Source organism: Mastomys coucha, unplaced genomic scaffold (assembly GCF_008632895.1).
Source record: "Mastomys coucha isolate ucsf_1 unplaced genomic scaffold, UCSF_Mcou_1 pScaffold9, whole genome shotgun sequence".
Taxonomy (NCBI): domain Eukaryota; kingdom Metazoa; phylum Chordata; class Mammalia; order Rodentia; family Muridae; genus Mastomys; species Mastomys coucha.
Window position 1 is genome coordinate 1,074,585 of NW_022196915.1, and position 21,841 is coordinate 1,096,425.

Here is a 21,841-nt window from a genome sequence, read left to right on the forward strand (position 1 = left end):
TTTTTTTTATTGGTCCTCCCTCTCTATCCATGGCCACAGATAAAACCCATTGCTGCAAGATTTTCAGATCTTCACATCTAATTGCACTGATGCCGTAAGAAAAGGTCTCAATGTGTGCTATCATATTATGGATTGTACCGAGTACCTTGATCATGATAAACAGAAACTCTACCCTTCATCTACACCCCGACCCTCTTCTCAGTATCGACACATATTTAGAACGGTCTGAAATGCTGAGTGTTGGTCTTTACAGTGCAGTAGGGGGTGACAGCTTACTTACATTGATGTGGTCACAAGCACAAAGCTAAAAGTAAGGTGTTGATTTTGAGGACATTTTCTCCTGGATAGCAGTTGAGGAAAGTTTGAAGAAGCAGAATTTTGTGTGTTTGTTTAGAGGAAGAAAAAGAGGCCAGTACAGAGAATGTTGAGTAAAATTTTGGGTCTTAGAAGGTGGTCTTAGGTTTGGAATCAGGAACTAGATATGGGCAGAATAGAGATGTTGGAATCTCTTAAGCAGTGGAGGAATTAATCCAGGCTCATCGAAGCATCATGGACACTGGCTGGAAGACTGGTTACAGAAAATCCAATTAGAAATGTGTTTCTTTAACTCACATATTAGTTTCTACAAAATAAAAGTTGATGAACCTGAGGAAGAGATTGCTGAAAACATCCCAAGGTATAATAGACAGCAACTGGGCAGGCAGGCTGCAGTGCACACATGTCCTGCTGGGCAGGCAGGCTGCAGTGCACACATGTCCTGCTGGGCAGGCAGTTTTCAGTGCACACATGTCCTGCTGGGCAGGCAGCCTGCAGTGCACACATGTCCTGCTGGGCAGGCAGGCTGCAGTGCACACATGTCCTGCTGGGCAGGCAGGCTGCAGTGCACACATGTCCTGCTGGGCAGGCAGGCTACAGTGCACACATGTCCTGCTGGGCAGGCAGGCTACAGTGCACACATGTCCTGCTGGGCAGGCAGCCTGCAGTGCACACATGTCCTGCTGGACAGGCAGGCTGCAGTGCATACATGTCCTGCTGGACAGGCAGCTTGCAGTGCACACATGTCCTGCTGAGATAACGATACTACCGTAGATTTACTAATCATATATCATGAGATCTTGAGTTTTCTTCGTGTACAAATTTTGGCATCAATGGATTCTGAACTGCCTGCTCCTTGAACTGGAGAGCAGTGCTTGAGTTGTAGGAAAATCTGTGAAAAAATAAGTAGGCAAATATATACCAGCCTTACAAGAAAGCTTACTTCACTTTGGGCATCCTAGGAACTAAGCAATGATAGACTCATGAGAACAACATCTGACAGGTCACCAGTGTCACAGCATCTGTCCTTACTCTTCTGCCTAGAGCCTGTCCTTTTTCATGGCTTCTTCATTTGTGCCCCTGTTCTATATCATACCTCTGTTGGTGAACTTTAGCCAACAGTCCAAGCAGCTCTTGATTGCTACTAATGATCTTTGGAAAACTTCTTAAGTGATATGGGGCTGAGCAGATGCTCTTGCAAATACTTGAGGAAAGGCTCAAAGGGGAGAAGTTTCTGGTAAAGTAGCCCATGAGCTCTGTTCCTCAGAGATATGGTTAATTTGCCAGTTCTCACAGGCCTCTGTTATGGACACTCTTGCCTCCATTTTTTTTTTTTTTTTTTTTTTTTGTCAGATGGTTGATTTTTAGATTTACTTCTTGTTATGGGTTAAATGGGCTCCATGGTGGAAGATATCACTTTTGCATTAAGTTTGCAATGATATCTTATGCCTACATGCTCGTAGAGTGTTGGTTGCTGCAGAGGAAAGAGAAGATGAGTTGCTTAACACCATTCTCCTACCAGGAGACCTTTGAGAAGGCAAGCCTGAGCAGCAGCAGCAGTGGGGCAGCCAGCCTGAAAAGTGAGCTTTCGGAGAGTGCAGAGCTACCTGGAGAGGGCTGCCACAACCCCTGCGGGAAGGAGGAGGACAGGGTCTGTGAGGAGGTGCTGTCAGAGGACAACTTCCAGCTGGAGAGTGTGGAGAAAGGTAGGTGTGCTTCGAGCAAGGGGCGGGCAGGAAGGAAGCGGGACCTTCTGCTACTAGGCTCACCCTCTTCTTCTGTTCCACGTGTAGATCTGTATTCTGAGCTAGACGATGAGCTGGACGTCTCGGACAACTGCAGCAGCTCCAGCTCAAGCCCTCTAAAGGAGTCTACATTCAGTAAGCTTGATGTACAAGGCTGCCCTTGTGTGACTGCAGTGAGTGGGGTCATGGTAGTGAGGGGTCGATGGAGTCTATGGCTCCTGTCTCAGGTGTAGCACTCCTGCATAGAGTCAGAGGCCAGACATCAGGCAAAGGGGTGCTTTTTCATTTCACCAGCCAATGTAGACTGTGACTAGGGAGCTGAAACAGTGAGACTACGGACAGCCAAACCACCTTAGGAGTGATGGGTGTGGCATTTTATCAGGCTGTGGGTTAGAAGAACCAGAAACTTAGGAGAGAAATTAGTCATGGTGGAGACTAACTTTTGTACAGTTTTATTCATACTCACTGCTCTGTTTGCATTTCTGTTACTGTGATAAAATGCTGCAAAAGCAACTTACAGGAGGAAGGGTTTATTTTAGCTCATAGCTCCAGGTTACCATCCATCATAGCAGGGAGTCAAGGAGGCAGGGACTTCAGTCACATCACACCCGCAGCTAAGAGCAGAGAGACGTGAATGTGTGCATGCTGCTGGTGCTCAGTCTACTTTTTATACTCACACAGTCCAGGGTCAAATCCAGGGAATGTGCCATCCACAACAGGCATACCTTGTTTACTCAATTAAGAAAATCCCTCACTGGCATGCCCACAGGCTTATCTGAGACTCTCTTTCCAGGTGACTCTAGAATGCATAAAGTTGATGAATGAAAGCAAGCATAAGTGAGATGTTTAGTGCATTTAAGTAAAATCAATATCTTAACCGTCTAGGACCATGAAAAATATAATACATAAATCTAGCCAAAATTAGTTTTAAATTGAAACAATAATAAATATTTAAAAACATATTGACGAGTAGGAAAGAAAATAAAGTGATATATTTAGATAGGATTTAAAGACTACAGAAAAATAGGATCAAGTCAACTTGGCAGACATGAAACTGAAAGAAATGTTAAAATAGAAATGGAGAAAAAGATAAAAACATCTCAGAAGAGTATGTTAACTAGATTTAAGTTTTCTAACTAGAGATACTTTAAATATCTTTAGAGATACTTTAAAATAAGCAAAGTAAAAATAATTTCTGTCTCCTCAGTGGTTATATTATGAAAACCCCAGGAATGCAGACAGAAAATAGCTTTCCTGAAGATCCATGTGGAGTGCCAAGGACTTAGCTGCATTCTTTGTCTTCTCTGTACATAATGACTATCAAAATGTTGACTGGATCTTACAGATTTTCTGGAACAATCACCATGCCCAATTCTTTGCTCTATATCCTCTCAAAGTTCTTTCCTAGGAGATAAAGTGCCTTGGTTTGTATTTGGGTAATGATGGGCACCAGGCAAGAGAAACTCTTCATGCATGTAAATGTGCAGTGCATTCTAAAGCACTTCCTTGTTCTGGTGATGAGCATGCTGGTGTTTAGAACAGTGCTGGGGATGTGCAGTGGGGAGGCAGCAAGAGAGGCAGACCTTAACATGGAGATGTCTGCACACAGGCTCAAGGGTGAAAGTGATGCAGGCATGCTGTTGTGTCGAATACAAACTTCTGTTTAGCAACTTTCCTTTGGAAGGAAGACACCTTACAATAACAGATCAAGTGCATAGTAATGGTGGTTACACTGAAGAAAACCTGCCAAGAGAGAACTGACCAAGTACATAGTAATTTTTAACATTATATTTGAGCTAATACTGTCAAGAAGAAAAGTGGTCATTACAGTGAAGGGAAATTGCCAGAACAGTAGAACCTCTGCCCTTTAAAAAAAAGGGGGGCGTGTCAAGGCCACAATGCAGCTTGTAGCTGAGCACCGGCTTCTGGCCTCGTGTACACTGGACCTGGACTCTCTCTCCAGCACTGGAAAAAAGCAGTACACAATGACAATAAAAGCCAGTTTCTGCAGCAGTAATTTATGGTTATTTCTGTTTTCTTGCTTTAGGCATTTTAAAGAGGAGTTTCAGTGCTTCGGGAAGAGAACGGCACTCACAGGCGAGGTAGGTTGTTTTGAGGAGCAGTGGACTTAGAAGTGTGTTTATTCCAGGAAGCGCTGAGCCACTTGGAGCTAAGTTGCCCCATGACTAGCAGAAGTCACCGTGGGCATGTGGACATAGGCAACTGTTAGTTTCTGCCTCCTAGAGCTAGCACCTATGGCTTCTTAGTGTGTGGAAGGGTGCTAAGCCTCAGCATGGGCACTGTACTCTGCCTTCTGGTTCTGTGACATCCAAACATCTAGTCTCTGAGCATACACTGAACCAAGACAATGGAATAACCATGCTCAGTGAGGGCACCTGAGACAATGGGTCCTTAAGACAGGGATTTGTGACTCAGTCCCTGGCACATGTGGGCAAGGTGAGGGACACACACTTCCTCCTGAGGATCTCCCCCAACCCCATAGTGTGCTTGTGACTCCTGCTCACATATAAAGGCAGAACTCCTTTATACAGTCACACCCAACCGAGGACAGTGATTACACACACACACACACACACACACACACACACACACACACACACAAAACCATATACATGATGTATATGATATCTGATTTATATCATATGTATGCATCCTTTTTTAAGAGAAAGAAGGCATTGTTAAGGGACATCAGTTGTCTCTGTGACAGTAACCTCTTAGGGTAAGAACTAAAACTGAAGTATTAGATTTGACCCTTACGAGTCCCATGATAGTTAGGAGAACAGTTTGGGTGGATTGGGTGAGGATGGAGGGGACCTCAAAGGCTGACTGTAGTAGTCTCAGAAGCTCTAGAGGCAGAAATAGTTGCAGAACATGCGGAGTGGTGGGGGAGGGGAGCAGTTAGCTTCTGGGAACAAGCCTCCTGGTATTAAACATAACTTCAGGGTATGCCTATAGAGAGGCAGTCTACAGGGAAGACGTAATCAGTGGTGATTAATTTCAAAGAGATAGCACCCGATATGGGGGTGGTGGTGGTTTGCAGAGCACCAGATTTCTGTTTGTAGAGAGAAACCCATACAGTTGAGATGGTCAAATAGAGAAGAGTTCATTTATGAGAAATTGTTCTGGGTCACTGTACAGAAGATGGCCTAAATTAGGAATACTTTCGTCCAGAAGCATTCTATAAGAGGCTGAGAAAGATGAGCAGATAGCAGAGGGATGTTCAGAAGCCAGAGCATCCTTAATGCTGAAGTACACCTAAGCACTGGTACCACCAGCCAGCAGTACAGTCAAATTCTGACATACAGCTGGACGCCCCAGTTAGGAGGCTTTTACATAAAAACAAAAACAAAAAACAAAAAACAAAAAAACAAAAAAACAAAAACAAACAAAAACAAACCCCAGAAATTTCTAACCAGATAAATTCAGACATCTTGAAAGTGCCAAATAATTCTAATCTTGATTTCTAGAAGGATCCATGGGAACTCTCCTCATTTGTATAGTTCTATTTGCATCTAGCCCTTTGAAAATAACAATCACACACAAAAAAAAAACCATGAACAAAAAACCCCCGCATATTTTATATCTTGAGAGGATTTTTTTTTCTATAAAATCTAGAAATTAGTTAAGTGTCTTATAACAAATTGTATAAATCAGAGTTAGTGGGTAGAAGGACATCCAGATACAGGGACACTGTGCAGTCATGTCTTTACCGTGTACTTACGAGTCTGTGAACACAAGTGGCCAAAACATCAAAGCTTCCAAAACCCTGTTCCAAGGTGGGTGAGAACTGTCCTTAAAGCCCATGTCATATCTGTGTCACACGTGCGATGTGCTGTGTAACAAGCCGCCAGGAGGCACAGTTTTCACTGTAGCTACAGTACAGACTGGGCAAAGTGACACAAGGCAGACCAGGGTGGGGTGGGGCTGTGGCTGTGGCTGGGGCAGAGCAAACAGGCCTGTCCCATAAAGCAGGGGGAAAGAAATCAAAGCATTCTTTACTCTTTTCCAGATGGTTCGAGTGGCTTTTCTGAGTTAAAATGCAATAACTCCAAACTAGATTTTCTATTTCTCTTATAGGCATTAGGTAAAGCTAACATTCTTCTTGATTTATTTTGCTTAGGATTTTCCTCAGCTTCTTAGTGTATTAGTGTGAAAAGTGAATTAACCTTCTAAAATATGTAGAAAGCAGATGATAACTTTAAATATAAAGGAAGACCACGATACTACATTCTAGAGTAAAAATAGAAAAGTCAACCCTGTAGATACTTTTGGCTTTTCTGTAGCCAGCATCACCCAGTGAGGAGGTGACAAGGAGACTGTGGCTGTGGTTAAACAGAGAGCATCCTTAGACAAGAAATTCTCATATTTGATCACCCCAGATAGAAGCAGGAAGATTTGTAGGAACCATGAGTTCAATACTAGCTTGGGCAATGTAACAAGAACCCCGTCTCAAAAAAACCAAATCATCTTCTCATATTATGGTCATTTATTACAGTATGCCAGGCTTAGTCCGAACTGTGTGTGTGGGCTCTTCCTTTACTCGCCTGGTACAGTATGTTGCATGCAGATACTGATCCACAGATGTTTGTTGCTTGCTTCTATTAGTATATTGATGAATTATCTCCTTGCGATTTCTGAGTTTCTTACTGTAAAGGGTTGAAATCTTGTTCACTTTCTTGAGTTAATTTAGTGTTAGCCACAGATGAAGGCCCACTTTTTTTTTTTAAATTCTGTTACTTAGGCAACAGGATTTCTCCATACCTACTTGTCTTCTGTTGCCAAGGCAACAGGGTGTAGTTGGCTGGCTGCTCTGAAACACCGGATGTTTGCAGTGTCAGAGACTCCTGCAGTGAATACCTTCTTTGTGAGCATGATTCCATTAGAGGGTGTGCTCCTGACTCCAGTTTACATGAAGAGAAATGGCTGCAGAGGTTTCTGACCACGCAGCATCACTGATGTGACCACAAGGGCCCTCGTGCTGTCTCAGTACCCATGATCCTTCTCTCCCAGCAGCCATCTCACCATCTACTTGTGGCTACTCTGTGTCCTCTTCTCATTAATAATCTGGGTCTCATTTTGCTTTTATTTAATGTGTGTGCTCCCTCAACTCTTCCCAAACGAACCAGGCATCGGCCAGTGTCACCATCCAGCAGGCTTCCTAGCTACATGAAGTAAACAGTACTATGCAGCTGTGAGAGCAGTGTTCCTCTTCTATGGCAGTTCTAAGATTGCCTGCTTTTTGCTTGTTTGCCTTCATTTATCAGTGCAATCTGAAGGGAACACTGGAAGTCTGGTCCCAACTCCTCACAGAGAGACCAGCTCTGTTAACACTGCAGCGGGTGAAGACCTTGACTAAACACAAGCGCCCAACCCCTATCAAGTCCCCTGTCACAGCTGTCATAGTGATGAATGTTGAGAATTCTAGCTACTTTGTATGTCATGGTTGCAGTAACCTCACAGGACATGTTCTCAGTGTTGTAAGCCAAGCTTCTCATTTTTGATGATGTAGTTCAAGGATTTCCTTGAGAGAAAATTTTAGAGCATTATCTATTTCATGGCCTGGATTTTAATGACAAAATAATTATCCAAGTAATTCACACTTTTCTGACAAAATAATTACCAAACCAATTCACACTGTGCTTGCATCAATTCAGAATAAAATCTATTTTAAAAAAACACAGAATTTGGCTGTATTCTCTGCCTTACAGCTGACGGGAGTGGGTGGACTTGCAGAGTAAATCTCCACTCATCACTTCAGACTCTTCAAGGCATACGACCAGGCTATGCTGGATCCAAAGAAAGGTAGAGGTCATAGGCTTCAGTGTCCTTTCAGCCTCTAAAACACTGTTACTGTTGCCAGCTTCAGGAGCTATTTGTGCCAATTTTAAAACTTTCATTAGATAGGCTCTTCAATATGCTAAGTCTTCTCACCAGAAAATATGTCTGAAACTTCTCCATGTTAAATCATCCCTGTGAACAGCTTGAGCTATTGTGGGAATGTCATCATCTGGAATCACAAAGCTCCATAGGTCATCAGCATTCTGTGTGCTTCAGTCTAGAATTTCCTCAGGCTCTGTATCATTTCCACCATCTGTCCATCTATTGCTGTGCATTGCCATGGCTTCTATTCACAGTGGATATATGCCTTTTTCTGGAGTTTCAAATGACTGTCCATCTTTGTGACTGATGATTTATCTTTGAAGAAACTAATGGTTTTTCTTCTTACTGCACAGTAACCTCAGAAGCTCTGAGGCTATGAGGATGGTTTCTATTCATTACTGGTGTGTAGCACAGGGCCTCCAAGGAAACAGTGAATGTATATTTGTGTGTGTGTGTGTGTGTGTGTGTGTGTGTGTGTCTATATGTGGGTGTGATGTTTATGTGAACATTCCAGAATGCTTATTTTTTTAAGATTTATTTTATTATTCTTATTTTTTTAATTGTATATTTTCTTTATTTACACTTCAAATATAATCCTCTTTCCAGGTTCTGCCCTGAAACACCCTATGCCATACCTCCTTACTTCTATGAGGGTGTTCCACCACCTACCCTCTTGCCTCCCCACCCTCACATTCCCCTACACTGGGGCATCAAGCTTTCACAGGACCAAGGGTCTCTCCTCCCATTGATGCCCAACAAGGACATGCTCTGCTATATATGCAGTTGGAGCCATGAGCCCATCCATGTGTACTCTTTGGTTGATAGTTTAGTCCCTGAAGCTCTAGGGGTTCTGGTTGGTTGATATTGTTCTTCTTCCTATGGGGTTACAAACCCCTTCAGTTCCTTCAGTCCTTTCTGTAACTCCTCCATGGAGGACCCTGAGATCAGTCCAATTGTTGGCTGTGAGCCTCTGTATTTGTCAGGCTCTGGCAAAGCCTCCCAGGAGACAGCTATATCAGGCTCCTGTCAGCATGCATTTCTTGGCATCCACAATAGTGTCTGGGTTTGGTGACTATATATGGTTTGGACCCCCAAGTAGGGCAGTCTCTGAGCGGCTCTACACTTTGTCTCCGGATTTGCTCCTGTGAGTTTTTGTTCTAAGAAGGACCAAAGCACCCACACTTAGGTTTTCCATCTTCTTGACCTTCATGTAGTCTGTGAATTATATCTTGGGTATTCCCAGATTTTGGGCTAATATCCACTTATCAGTGAATGCATACTATGTATGTTCTTTTGTGACTGTGTTACCTCACTCAGGATGATATCCTCTAGATCCATCCATTTACCTAAGAATTTCATAAATTTATTGTTTTTTAATAGCTGAGTAGTACTCCATTGGGTAAACGTACCACATTTTCTGTATCCATTCCTCTGTTAGAAGGCATCTGGGTTCTTTCCAGCTCTGGCTATTATAAATAAGGCCGCTATGAAAATAGTGAAGCATGTGTCCTTGTTATATGTTGGAGAATTTTCTGGGTATATGCCCAGGAGTCATATAGCTGGGTCCTCAGGTAATACTACAACAAATTTTCTGAGGAACTGTCAAACTTATTTCCAGAGTGGTTGTACCAGCTTACAATCCCACCAACAATGGAGGAGTAGTGTTCCTCTTTCTCCACATTCTCATCAGCATCTGCTGTCACCTGAGTTTTTGATCTTAGCCATTCTGACTGGTGTGATGTGAAATCTCAGGATTGTTTTGATTTGCATTTTCCTGATGACTAAGGATGTTGAACATTTCTTTAGGTGCTTATCAGCCATTCCTCAGTTGAGAATTCTTTGTTTAGCTTCGTACCCCATTTTTAATAGGGTTGTTTGGTTCTCTGGAGTCTAACTTCTTGAATTCTTTGTATATATTGGATATTAGCCCTCTTTCGGATTGGTAAAGATCTTTTCCCAATTTGTTGGTCGCTGTTTTGTCCTGTGGGACAGTGTCCTTTGCCTTACAGAAGCTTTGCAATTTTATGAGGTCCCATTTGTTGATTCTTAATCTTAGAGCATAAGTAGTCACTGGTGTTCTGTTCAGGAAAGTTTCCACTGTGCCCATGTGTTCAAGGCTCTTCCCCACTTTATCCTCTGTTAGTTTTAGTGTGTCTGGTTTTATGTGGAGGTTCTTGATCAGCTTGGACTTGAGCTTTGTCCAAGGAGATAAGAATGGATTAATTTGCATTCTTCTACAAGATGGCATCCAGTTGAACTTGCACCATTTGTTAACAATGCTATCCTTTTTCCATGAATGGTTTTAATTTATTCTCAAAGATCAAGTGAACATAGATGTGTGGGTTCATTTCTGGGTCTTCAATTCTATTTCATTGATCTTCCTGCCTGTCACTATATCAATACCATACAGGTTGGTTTTTTTTTAATTGCTATTGCTCTGTAGTACAGCTTGATGTCAGAGATAGTGATTCCCCAGAAGTTCTTTTGTTGTTGAGAAGAGTTTTTGCTATTCTGAGTTTTCTGTTATTCTAAATGAATTTGCAAATTACTCTGTCTAACTCTATGAAGAATTGAGTTGGAATTTTAATGGGATTGCATTGAGTACATTGCTTTCAGAAAGATGGCTATTTTTACTGTATTAATCCTGTTAATCCATGAGCATGAGAGATCTTTCCATCTTCTGAGATCTTCTTTGATTTCTTTCTTCAGAGACTTGAAATTCTTGTCATACAGATCTTTCACTTGCTTGGTTAGAGTCACACCAAGATACTTTATATTATTTGTGACTATTGTGAAGGGTTTCCCCTAATTTCTTTCTCAGCCTGTTTAGCCTTTGAGTAGAGGAAGGCTACTGATTTTTTGAATTCCTTTTATATCCAACCACTTTGCTGAAGTTGTTTATTAGCTGAAGGAGGTCTGTAGTGGATACTATCTTATCATCTGCAAATAGTGATATTTTGACTTCTTCATTTCCAATTTGTATCTCTTTGACCTCCTTTTGTTGTCTAATTGCTCTAACTAGAACTTCAAGTACTTTATTGAATAGGTATGGAGAAAGAGGGCAGCCTTATCTAGTCCTGGAATTTAGTGAGATTGCTTCAAGTTTCTCTCCATTTAGTTTGAGGTTGGCTACTGGTTTGCTGTATATTGCTTTTACTATGTTTAGGTATGGGCCTTGAATTCCTGATCTTTCCAAGACTTTTAACATGAAAGGATGTTGAATTTTGTCAAATGCTTTTTTCAACGTTTAACGAAATATTCATGTAGCTTTTTTTCTTTGGATTTATTTATTTATATAGTGGATTAAGTTGATGAATTTCTGTATAATGAAACACCCTTGCATCCCTAGGATGAAGTCTACTTGATCATGGTGAATGATTCTATTGTTGTGTTCTTAGATTTGGTTTGTGAGAATTTTATTGAGTGTTTTTGCATCGACATTCATAAGGGAAATTGGTCTGAAGTTCTCTTTCTTTGTTGGGTCTTTGTGTGGTTTAGGTATTAGAGTAATTGTGGCTTCATATAATGAATTTGGTAGAGTTCCTTCTTTTTCTATTTTTATGGAATAGTTTGAAGAGCATTGGCATTAGGTCTTCTTTGAAGGTCTGATAGAACTCTGCACTAAACCCTTCTGGTCCTGTTTTTTTTGTTTGTTTGTTTTTTTGTTTGGGAGACTATTAATGACTGTTTCTATTGTTTTAGGGGTTATCAGACTGTTTAGATAGTTTGTCTCATCCTGATTTAACCTTGATACCTAGTATCTGTCTAGAAAATTGTCCATTTCATCCACATTTTCCAGTTTTGTTGAGTATAGCCATTTGTAGTAGGATCTGATGATTTTTGTTTTTTTAGATTTCCTCAGTTTCTGTTGTTATGTCTCCCTTTTCAATTCTGATTTTGTTTTTTTCTTTTTTTAATCTAAACCCATCTAATAATAGTATTTTATTTCATTTTTTAATTGATTTATGTTTTATTGCATTATGATGAGAAAAGATACATGATTTAAATTTATCTGAATTTGTTAACATTTAAAAACATATTTTAAGTAAATAGAATTAATTCACATTCTTGTTTTCCTTTTGTACCCCAACTTCTCCCAGAGACCCCTCTTCAATACCTATAATACCTTTTTTGGTCACATTATTTAAAATTTATAAAATATTATAACAATAAAAATAAGTATTATAAAAGTTGTTTGATATAAAACAACATCAATTTAAAAGTCTTATGTAGATGCTTATCTACAGCAATACTGAAAATACATATGTTTTCTCAATATAAATTTTAAATAACTCCAAATATATTAACTGTATATTTTAAAATAATACATCACTACTAGTATTTTTTTAGATGAACATAAGCCTATAAAGTCTTTTTGTTTGTTTGTTTTGTATTTAATAGAGCTTAAAATCTTGGCTCTTACTGTGCTACAAGCCCAAAATAAGAACAATTTTTAGATACTGGATTTCATTGTAATAAGGCTGTACACTTCAATGACCCTCACATCACCAAAGGATTTTTACCTCCATCATAGCTAAGCTGAGAGTTGACAGTTCTGCTGCACCAAGGAATGAATTGTAGGCATGATATTTTGATACAAACTTCCTGCTATGGTCAAAGCTATTTGGCTTGAGTGAGTGTCTTTATTCTCAGCCCACAGAGAACAGGTTGCATTCATTTAAGAAATGGTGTGTGTATTAAGATAGTTTATCCACTGGAGAATATCATCCTGAGTGAGGTAACCCAATCACAAAAGAACACACATGGTATACACTCTCTGATAAGTGGTTATTAGCCCAGAAGTTCGGAATACAGGAAGAACAACCCACAAACCACAAGAAACTCAAGAAGAAGGAAGACCAAAAGGTGGATGTTTCATTCCTTCTTAAAAGGGGGAACAAAATACCCACGAAAGGAGTTGCAGAGATTAACTATGGAGCAGAGATTGAAGGAAGGACAATCCAGCCTGATATAGCTGTCTCCTGAGAGGCTCTGACAGTACCTGACTAATACAGAAGTAGAGGCTCACAGCCACCCATTGAACTGAGTACAGAGTCCCCAATGAAGGAGTTAGAGAAAGGACCAAAGGAGGGTTTGCAGCCCCTTAGGACGAATAACAATATGAACTAACTAGTATCCTCAGAGCTCCCAGGGACTCAACCACCAACCAAGGAGTATACATGTTGGGACTGATCGTTCTGGCAGCATGTGTATAGTAGAGGATTGCAAAGTTGGTCATCAATGGGAGGAGAGGCCCTTGGCCCTGTGAAGGTTCTGTGCCCCAGTGTAGGGAAATGCCAGGGTCAATAAGTGGGAGAAGGTGGGGTAGCAAGCAGGGGGATGGGGGAGGCAACAGGGGTTTGTTCTTGTTGTTTTTTGTTTTTGCTTTTTTGTTTGTTTGTTTTTTTAGGGGAAACTGGGAAAGGAGAAATCATATAACATGTAAATAAAGACAATACCTAATAAAAAAATCAATTTTAAACTAAAAAAAATGGTCCATCCATAAAGTTATTCACCAACTGTTTCAATGAACAGTGGTTCTGCTTAGAGGGTGGCACAGACATTAGGTGAGGGTAAGAATCTGGTTCATTGGCTGTGATAATTTGGAAAAGCATTCATCTCAGAGAAAGAGTAACTTATAAAGTCCTCTTCTTCAAACTTGATACAAGAGTTACAAATATCAAACAAAGCACTCAGTCTCACTCTTTGTTCTCTTACAAACCACCTCCCAAATTAATTGTCTATGTTTCTTTTGGCTATACTTTTGAAATATATATAACATATATATATATATACTATATATAATATAGTATAAAATATATATTATATATAATATAGTAAAAAAACAGGAAGTAAACAATGCTACTAATAGAGAGGCTGAGATTCGAGAAACATGATTTCAAGATCATTATGTGATACACAGCAAGACACTGTCATGTACAAACAAGCAGAAAGTGTATATGGATTGTACAATATTGAATCTATTTCTCCAATTACCAAATTAGACTACTGGATGACAGTCAACACACTTCTAATTCCTCATATTTTTGGATTTCAATCGATCAGGATATATTGGTAATTTTAATTTTTATATTAAGATATTAAGAAAAAGTAATTGTTACTTCCTGTTGTTTTTGTTATAAGAGGTGGAATTAAGTTTGTGTGGGTTTCCTGAAAGATTACTTTCTTCCTTCTTTTAGGGTATAGTTTTGCTCAAGGTCTGCTCAGGGCACTGCCCCAGACAGACTGGAAGCAACCTGAGGCTCTGAGCTGGCAGAGTTCCTGTGTGCCTGTGTCCCATAGGTCCCAGATGCTACCAGTGTTGGTACAGATGTGTCCTCCTCACCTCCGATCCTCTGATCCTGGGCATATCAGAGTTCCTGGGAGGGGAGCCACCTCTGGGTGTTGTGGGAGTGGCTGTGGAGTTTATGCCCAAGGTCTGCTCAGGGCAGCGGCCCAGACAGACTGCAAGGTACCAGTGCCACGGGGCTGGCAGAGTTCCTGTTTGCCTGGGTCCCACTGGTCCCACTTACTCTCCGTGTTGAGGCAAATGTTGTGTCTTCCTCACCTCATTTCTGTTGTTAGTTTGGATACTGTCTCTGTGCCCTCTGCTTAGTCTAAGGTTTTATCTATCTTGTTGATTTTCTCAAAGAACCAGCTCCTGTTTTTGTTGATTCTTTGTATAGTTCTGTTTATTTCCACTTGGTTGATTTCAGCCCCGAGTATATTTCCTGCCATCTACTCCACTTTGGTGTATTTGTTTCTTTTTGTTCTAGAGCTTTCAGGTATGCTGTTAACCTGCCAGTGTATGCTCTCTCCAGTTTCTTTTTAGAAGCACTTGGAGCTATGAATTTTCCTCTTAGCACTGCTTTCATTGTGTCCCATAAGTTTTGGTATGATGTGTCTTCCTTTTCATTAAATTCTAAAAAGTCTTTAATTTCTTCCTGACCAAGTTATCATTGAGTAGAACATTGTTCAGTTTCCACATGTATGTGGACTTTCAATTGTTTTTCTTGTTATTGAAGACCAGGCTTAGTCCATGGTGATCTGATAAGATGCATAGGATTATTTCAATCTTCTTGTATCTGTTGAGGCCTTATTTGTGACCAATTATATGGTCAGTTTTGGAGAAGGTACCATGAGGTGCTGAGAAGAAGGTATATTATTTTGTTTTAGGATGAAATGTTCTATAGATATCTGTTAAATCCATTTGGTTCATAACTTCTGTTAGTTTCACCGTGTCTCTGTTTAGTTTCTGTTTCCATGATCTATGTATTGCTGAGAGTAGGGTGTTGAAGTTTCCCACTATTATTGTGTGAGACACAATGTATGATTTGAACTTTAGTAATGTTTCTTTTATGAATGTGGGTGCCCTTGCATTTGGAGCATAGGTGTTCAAAATTGAGAGTTCATATTGGTAGATTTTTCCTTTGATGAGTATGAAATGTCCTTCCTTATCTTTTTTGATAATTTTAGGTTGAAAGTCAATTTTATTTGATATTAGAATGACTACTTCAGCTTGTTTCTTGGGACTATTTACCTGAAACATTATTTTCCAGCCTTTTACTCTGAGGTGGTTTCTGTCTTTGTCACTGAGGTGCGTTTCTTGTATGCAGCAAAATGTTGGGTCCTATTTTCATATCCAGTCTGTTAGTCTATGTATTTTTATTGGGGAACTGAGTTCATTGATATTAAGAAATATTAAAGAAAAGTGATGGTTGCTTCCTGTTATCTTTGTTGGATGTGGAATTATGTTTATGTGGCTATTTTCTTTTTGGTTTGTTGAAAGAAGATTACTTTCTTGTTTTTTCTAGGATGTAGTTTACTTTCTTGTTTTGGTGTTTTCCATCTATTATCCTTTGCAGGACTTGATTTATGGAAAGATATTATGTAAACTTGGTCTTTCTGTCTATGTTAATTGAGAATTTTGCTGGGTATAGTAGCCTGGGCTGGCATTTATGATCTCTTAGGGTCTGTATGACATCTGCCCAGGATCTTCTGGCTTTTATAGTCAGAAGATAGTCTGACTTTTATAGTCTGGTGTAATTCTGTTAGGTCTGCCTTTATATGTTACTTGACCTTTTTACTTCACTGCTTTTAATGTTCTTTTTTTTGTTTTCTGCATTTGGTGTTTTGATTGTTATGTGACGGGAGGAATTTCTTTTCTGGTCCAAACTATTTGGAGTTCTGTAGGCTTCTTGTATGTTCATGAGCATCTCTTCTTTTAGGTCAGGGAAGTTTTCTTCTATAATTTTGTTAAAGATATTTACTGGCCCTTTAAGTAGGAAATCTTCACTCTCTTCTATACCTAGTATCCTTAGGTTTGGTCTTCTCTTTGTGTCCTGGATTTCCTGGATGTTTTGGATTAGGAGTTTTTTGCATTTAACATTTTCTTTGACTGTTATGTCAATGTTTTCTATGTTATCTTCTGCCCCTGAGATTCTTTCTTCTATCTCTTGTATTCTGTTGGTGATGCTTGCATCTATGGCTCTTGACTTCTTTCCAAGGTTTTCTATCTCCAGAGTTGTCTCTCTTTGTGATTTCTTAGTTGTTTCTACTTCCATTTTTAGATCCTGGATGATTTTGTCCAATTCCTTCACTGCCACAGACTGGGTTGCTTCGGGGACCCCTTGTTCCACGGGGTGATAAAAGTTCTGGCCTGGTGGGCAAGGAATTCAGCGATTGACAAACAGACACAACACAAGGGAGTGTGGTCACTGAATGCAATTTGTACAAAGTAGAAATCAGGCTTATATAGTATATAGAAAACAGGGCAAATGACAGAAGTCATGTAGGCAGGAGATGGATACATCAAGGTCAGTGAGAACAAGCAGCCAGATGGAAGGTGGAGGAGCAGTGGTATCCTTCTTCTTGGGCTATTTTGGTAGCCCCAAGATAAATTCTCTGGGTCCATCTGAGGCAAGTACCTGAAGGTCGTATACTAGCATTCCTGGGCCGTAACATAGATAATTAGTGACAGAAGCCCTAAAACTTCTTTCTGGCTAGTAAAACAATTCTGCCTTGTGTGAGACTGCTCTGATAATAAGTGCCTAACTGCTATCTCTAACTCTTGAGACACCCTGTCTGGTAAGACAGCTTCTTAGTAAAACTTCCAAGATAATTTACATCTAGGAAATCTATTAGGATTATTGAAACACTGTGGAGGCCAGGAAATAGTGTTTAATCTCAGTTTTAGCTAATAACAAAATATTTCTTAGGGCACTTTTATACCTGAATAAAGAAAGCACACAGATCTCTCCACAGATTTTAGCAGAGACCAATCTGGAGCACATCTGAGTTAGGAGATATCAGTGACTGACTACCTCGGGAGACTGACTCCTTTTGAAGTGTATGCCTCAGGTCCATTATCAGGATTTTGGGCCTGTCATACAGACACAACTGAAGTAGACGAGTTCTGTGTGACACTTCACCTGTTTGGCTGTGTTTTCCTGTAATTATTTAAGGGATTTTTATGTTTCCTCTTTAAGGGATTTTACCTGTGTTCTGTATTTTTTTTTAAGGGAGTTATTTATATCCTTCCTTAAGTCCTCTATCATCATCATGCAATGTGATTTTTACCTCTTAATCTTGCTTTTCTGGTGTGACAGGGTATCGAGCACTTGATATGGTCAGAGAACTGGGTTCTGATGATGCCAAGTAACTTTGGTTTCTGTTGCTTATGCTCTTGCCCTTGCCTCTCACCATCTGGTTACCTCTCATGCTACCTGTTCTTGCTGTCTCTGATTGAATCCTGTCCCTTCTGTGATCCTTGTTGTATCAGAACTCCTCAGAGTCCAGCTTTCTCTGTGATACTGTGATTCTGGGATCCTGGGATCCTGAGATCTTGGGAGTGTCAGAGCTCCTGGGAATCAAGCTGCCTCTGGCATCCTGAGATCCTGGTATGATCAAGCTCCTGAGATCCTGTGATTCCATGATCTTGGGTGTGCAAGAGAACCTGAGATTTGAGCTTCTTCTGGCTGTTGTGGGACTGGGTGCTCAAGGTCTGCTCAGGGAACGAGCTCAGACTGGAAGGAACTGGTGCCACTGGCCAGGTGGGGCTTCCTGTGTCCCTGGATCCCACTGGTCTCAGTTGATTTATTTTATTTGTTAAAAGTGTGTTTGCATTTATGTACTTCTGTGATTTATGTGCCCACAGAAGCCCTGAAAGGGTACTAAATCTTCCAGAACTTAGAGTTGTAGGTAGGTATAAACTGTCTTATATTCTGGGAATAGAACCTAGGTCCTCTTCAAGAGCATTACGTGCTGTTAATCACTGAGTAGTCTTTCCAGCCTCCACTTTAAAGCCTACTAGAAAGCAATCTACAATTCTACAGAGCAGTGCAAAACTTGGGGCAGCTGAGCCAAGATGCAGGTCCTGTGTCCTATTGCATATACACTTAATAGGAATATGCAAAATAAAAGACCTTTTAGGACAATGAAATGACCATCCAGCTAACTCAGTTTATGTGTTACCTGCCTTATAAAGCCATACATAAACACAAATAAAGGTTTTCCAGAAGTTGCATTTTAATTCACCTTTAGGCAATGAGAGCCATGAGGTGTCAGATACAGCAGCTCTATGGCCTGGCTAAAGCAGTGGGTAAGGATGGTGACTAACACCACCTATAGAAAGGTCTGCAAAATTTAGTGTGCATGTAGCCGGGCACATGTCCTGACATGAACAGTCAAAAATGTGGCAAGTGCAATGGAGGTACCACATTTTATTTTAAATGTAAAACAGTATAAAATATTATTCATTTAAAATATTGATATTTCAGATCTATTTGATGAAATAAAACAAGATTAATCTCACCTTTTTACTTTTTGAAAATGTATCTACTTAAAAAGTTTTAAGGCAGTGGTAAGAGGAGGTAGAAAGGAATAATGGGAGAAGTCATTTGTGAGACTGAGATGCAGGGATTTTTCTAGTGTTTAAACTGGACTGGTTGGTAAATGCATGCCAGCTTTGTTATTCATAATAACTTAGGTACAAGCTCTAAGTGAATACTGAAAATCTGTGATGAAATAAAATGGTTGGAGTAAGACAACTGTCAGCCAAGCTTACTGAGAGTTCTCCCACCTAGCGCTGCTGAGCAGACCCCCACCATGCTCTTCACTGGTGTTCAGTATGTACCTGCTGGATTGTGCGGCATCCATCATGTGGCCTGTTAGGGTGCAGAAAACTACTAACAAATAGGCTTTGCATCTCACTTCAAAGGGCAAGAGGGAAGGCTGTTCATTAGTGTCCCTGTTATGGATGAAGGCTACCTCCACACAGCAGAAGGCTCTGGGACTGACTTAAAATGATCAGACAATCTAAAATTTTGAGACAAGAAGGAAAGATTTTAACAGCACTGGAGACCCTATGGAAGAGTAATTGTTAGAATATAAATTCATTTCATCTCACAGAAATATATGGGGTTAGTTTTTATTTTTCAACATAAGGATAAATCATGGAAAATACAAGACATAAAAAGCTAACATTAGTTGTTGCAATACACAAATCACAGCCAGTCAAAGTTTATCTACACGGCGAATTTGAGGCTAGCCTGATCTACATGAGACTCTACCAATCACATTCATCATATATATATATATATATATATATATATGTATATATATATATATTCATACACACATATATTTGTGTGGGGGGATATACCCCTGGAAGAACAAGGTATGTCTATTTACCATTAGAAAGTCCATCTTACATTCAAAATGTTGATTTCTCTCTTTACTGAATACAGGAAAATGCAACTCTCAGTAACTGTTCATCATTAGGTGGAACTTTCCTAATGGCTCTTGTCTGAATCTCTTTCCAGGGACTTCATTGGTGCACTAGGAGCAAGACCAAGACCAGGTAACTCAAGTTGACCCCTGTTATGCCTTCCCAAAAGCCAGTGTGAGTGAGCTTGTCAGTTCACCCCTCTCCCCCTTTCTCTTCAGCTTTGTGGCCTCTCTATCTGCTTGTGAAAGGGCCACCCGATACCCAGGGTCCGCTTATGGAAGGAGAGGACAAGTTAGTGCAGGGTAGCAGTTCCAGAGCCTGCCTGTGGTGACTCTCCACAGTCCCAACCATCATGGATGTGCTCAGCAGATCATTTTGATATTAAGTACATGACTAGTGAACACAAGCTGAGCCTAATGTATCTTTTTTCTTTTCTTATTATATATTTTCTTTATTTACATTTCAAATGATTTCTCCTCTCCTGGTTACCCCTCCGAAAAAATATCAAAAACAAAAACAAACAAAAAACTAACCCTGTTTTCTCCCCCCTCCTCCTGCTCACCAACCCACCTTCTCCCACTTCCTGGCCCTGGTATTCTCCTACACTGGGGCATAAACCTTCACAGGACCAAGAACTTCTCCTCCCATTGATGGCCATCTCTGCTGTACATATGCTACTGGATATGTAAAGCATATCCAGTATGCTACTAGGATGGCTACTAGGCCATCCTCTGCTATACGTATGCTATTGGAGCCATGAGTCCCACCATGTATGCTCTTTAGCTGATGGTTTAGTGCCTGGGAGCTCTGAGGGTACTAGTTAGTTCATATTGTTGTTTGTCCTAAGGGGCTGCAAACCCTTCAGCTCCTTGGGTCCTTTCTCTAGCTCCTTCACTGGAGACGCTATGAGCAGTCCAATGGATGGTTGTGAGTCTCTATTTTCTGTATTACTCAGGCATTTTCAGAGCCTCTCAGGAGACAGCTATATCAGGCACCTCTCAGCCAGCACTTGCTGACATCCACAATAGTGTCTGGGTTTGATGATTGAATATGGGAAGGATTGCCAACTGGAGTAGTCTCTGGATTGTCTTTTTTTGAGTCTTTGCTCCATAGTTTGTCTCTGCGACTCCTTAGGTGGGGATTTTGTACCACCTCCTAAGAAGGGACAAAAGCATCCATACTTTGGTCTTCCTTCTTCTTGAGTTTCTTGTGGTTTGTGGATTGTATTTTGGGCATTCTGAGCTTCTGGACTAATATCCACTTATCAGAGAGTGCATGCCATGTGTGTTCTTTTGTGATTGGGTTACCTCACTCAGGATGATATTCTCCAGAATCATCCTTTTCCCTAAGAATTTCATAAATTCATTGTTTTTAATAGCTGAGTAGTACTCATTGTGTAGATGTACCACATTTTCTGTATCCATTCCTCTGTTGAGGGACATTTGGGTTGTTTCCAGTTTCTGGGTATTATAAATAAGGCTGCTATGAACATAGTGGAGCATGTGTTCTTATTACATGTTAGAGTATCTTCTGGGTATATGCATAAGAGTGGTATAGCTGGGTCTTCTGATAGTACTATGTCCAATTTCCTAAGGAACCGCCAAACTAATTTCCAGAGTGGTTGTACCAGCTTGCAGTTCCACCAGCAATGAAGGAGTGTTCCTCTTTCTCCATAACCTTGCCAGCATCTACTGTCGCCTGAGTTTTTGATCTTAGCCATTCTGACTGAGGTGAGGTGGAATCTCAGGGTCATTTTGATTTACATTTCCTTGGTGACTAAGGATGTTAAACATTTCTTTGGGTGTTTCTCAGCCATTCTGTATTCCTCAGTTGAGAATTCTTTGTTTAGCTCTGTACCCCATTTTTTAATAGGGTTATTTGATTCTCTGGAGTCTAACTTCTTTTTTTGTTTGTTTGTTTTGGTTTTCTTTTTTCTCTTTTTCTAACTTTTATTGCATTATGATGAGAAAAGTTACATGATTTCAATTTATCTGAATTTGTTAACATTTAAAAACATATTTTAATTAAATAGAATTGAATCACATTCTTGTTTCCCTTTTGTACCCCAAATCCTCTCAGAGACTCCCCTTTCAATACCTACAATATCTTTTTTTGTCATATTCCTTAAAATTTATAAAATATTATAACAATA

General features: G+C 40.2%; 1 protein-coding gene across 6 annotated transcripts in view; it reads left to right on the forward strand.

The window, feature by feature from the left end:
* Nek10 (NIMA related kinase 10) overlaps positions 1–21,841 on the forward strand; it is a 228,364-nt gene that overhangs the window by 152,244 nt on the left and 54,279 nt on the right. For all 6 annotated transcript variants that reach the window (XM_031361786.1, XM_031361785.1, XM_031361787.1 and 3 more), the window contains 4 exons: positions 1,838–2,021; positions 2,109–2,195; positions 4,108–4,162; positions 19,784–19,821. In XM_031361786.1, the coding sequence (XP_031217646.1) occupies positions 1,838–2,021; positions 2,109–2,195; positions 4,108–4,162; positions 19,784–19,821 (364 nt within the window). The remainder of the gene's footprint in view (positions 1–1,837; positions 2,022–2,108; positions 2,196–4,107; positions 4,163–19,783; positions 19,822–21,841) is intronic.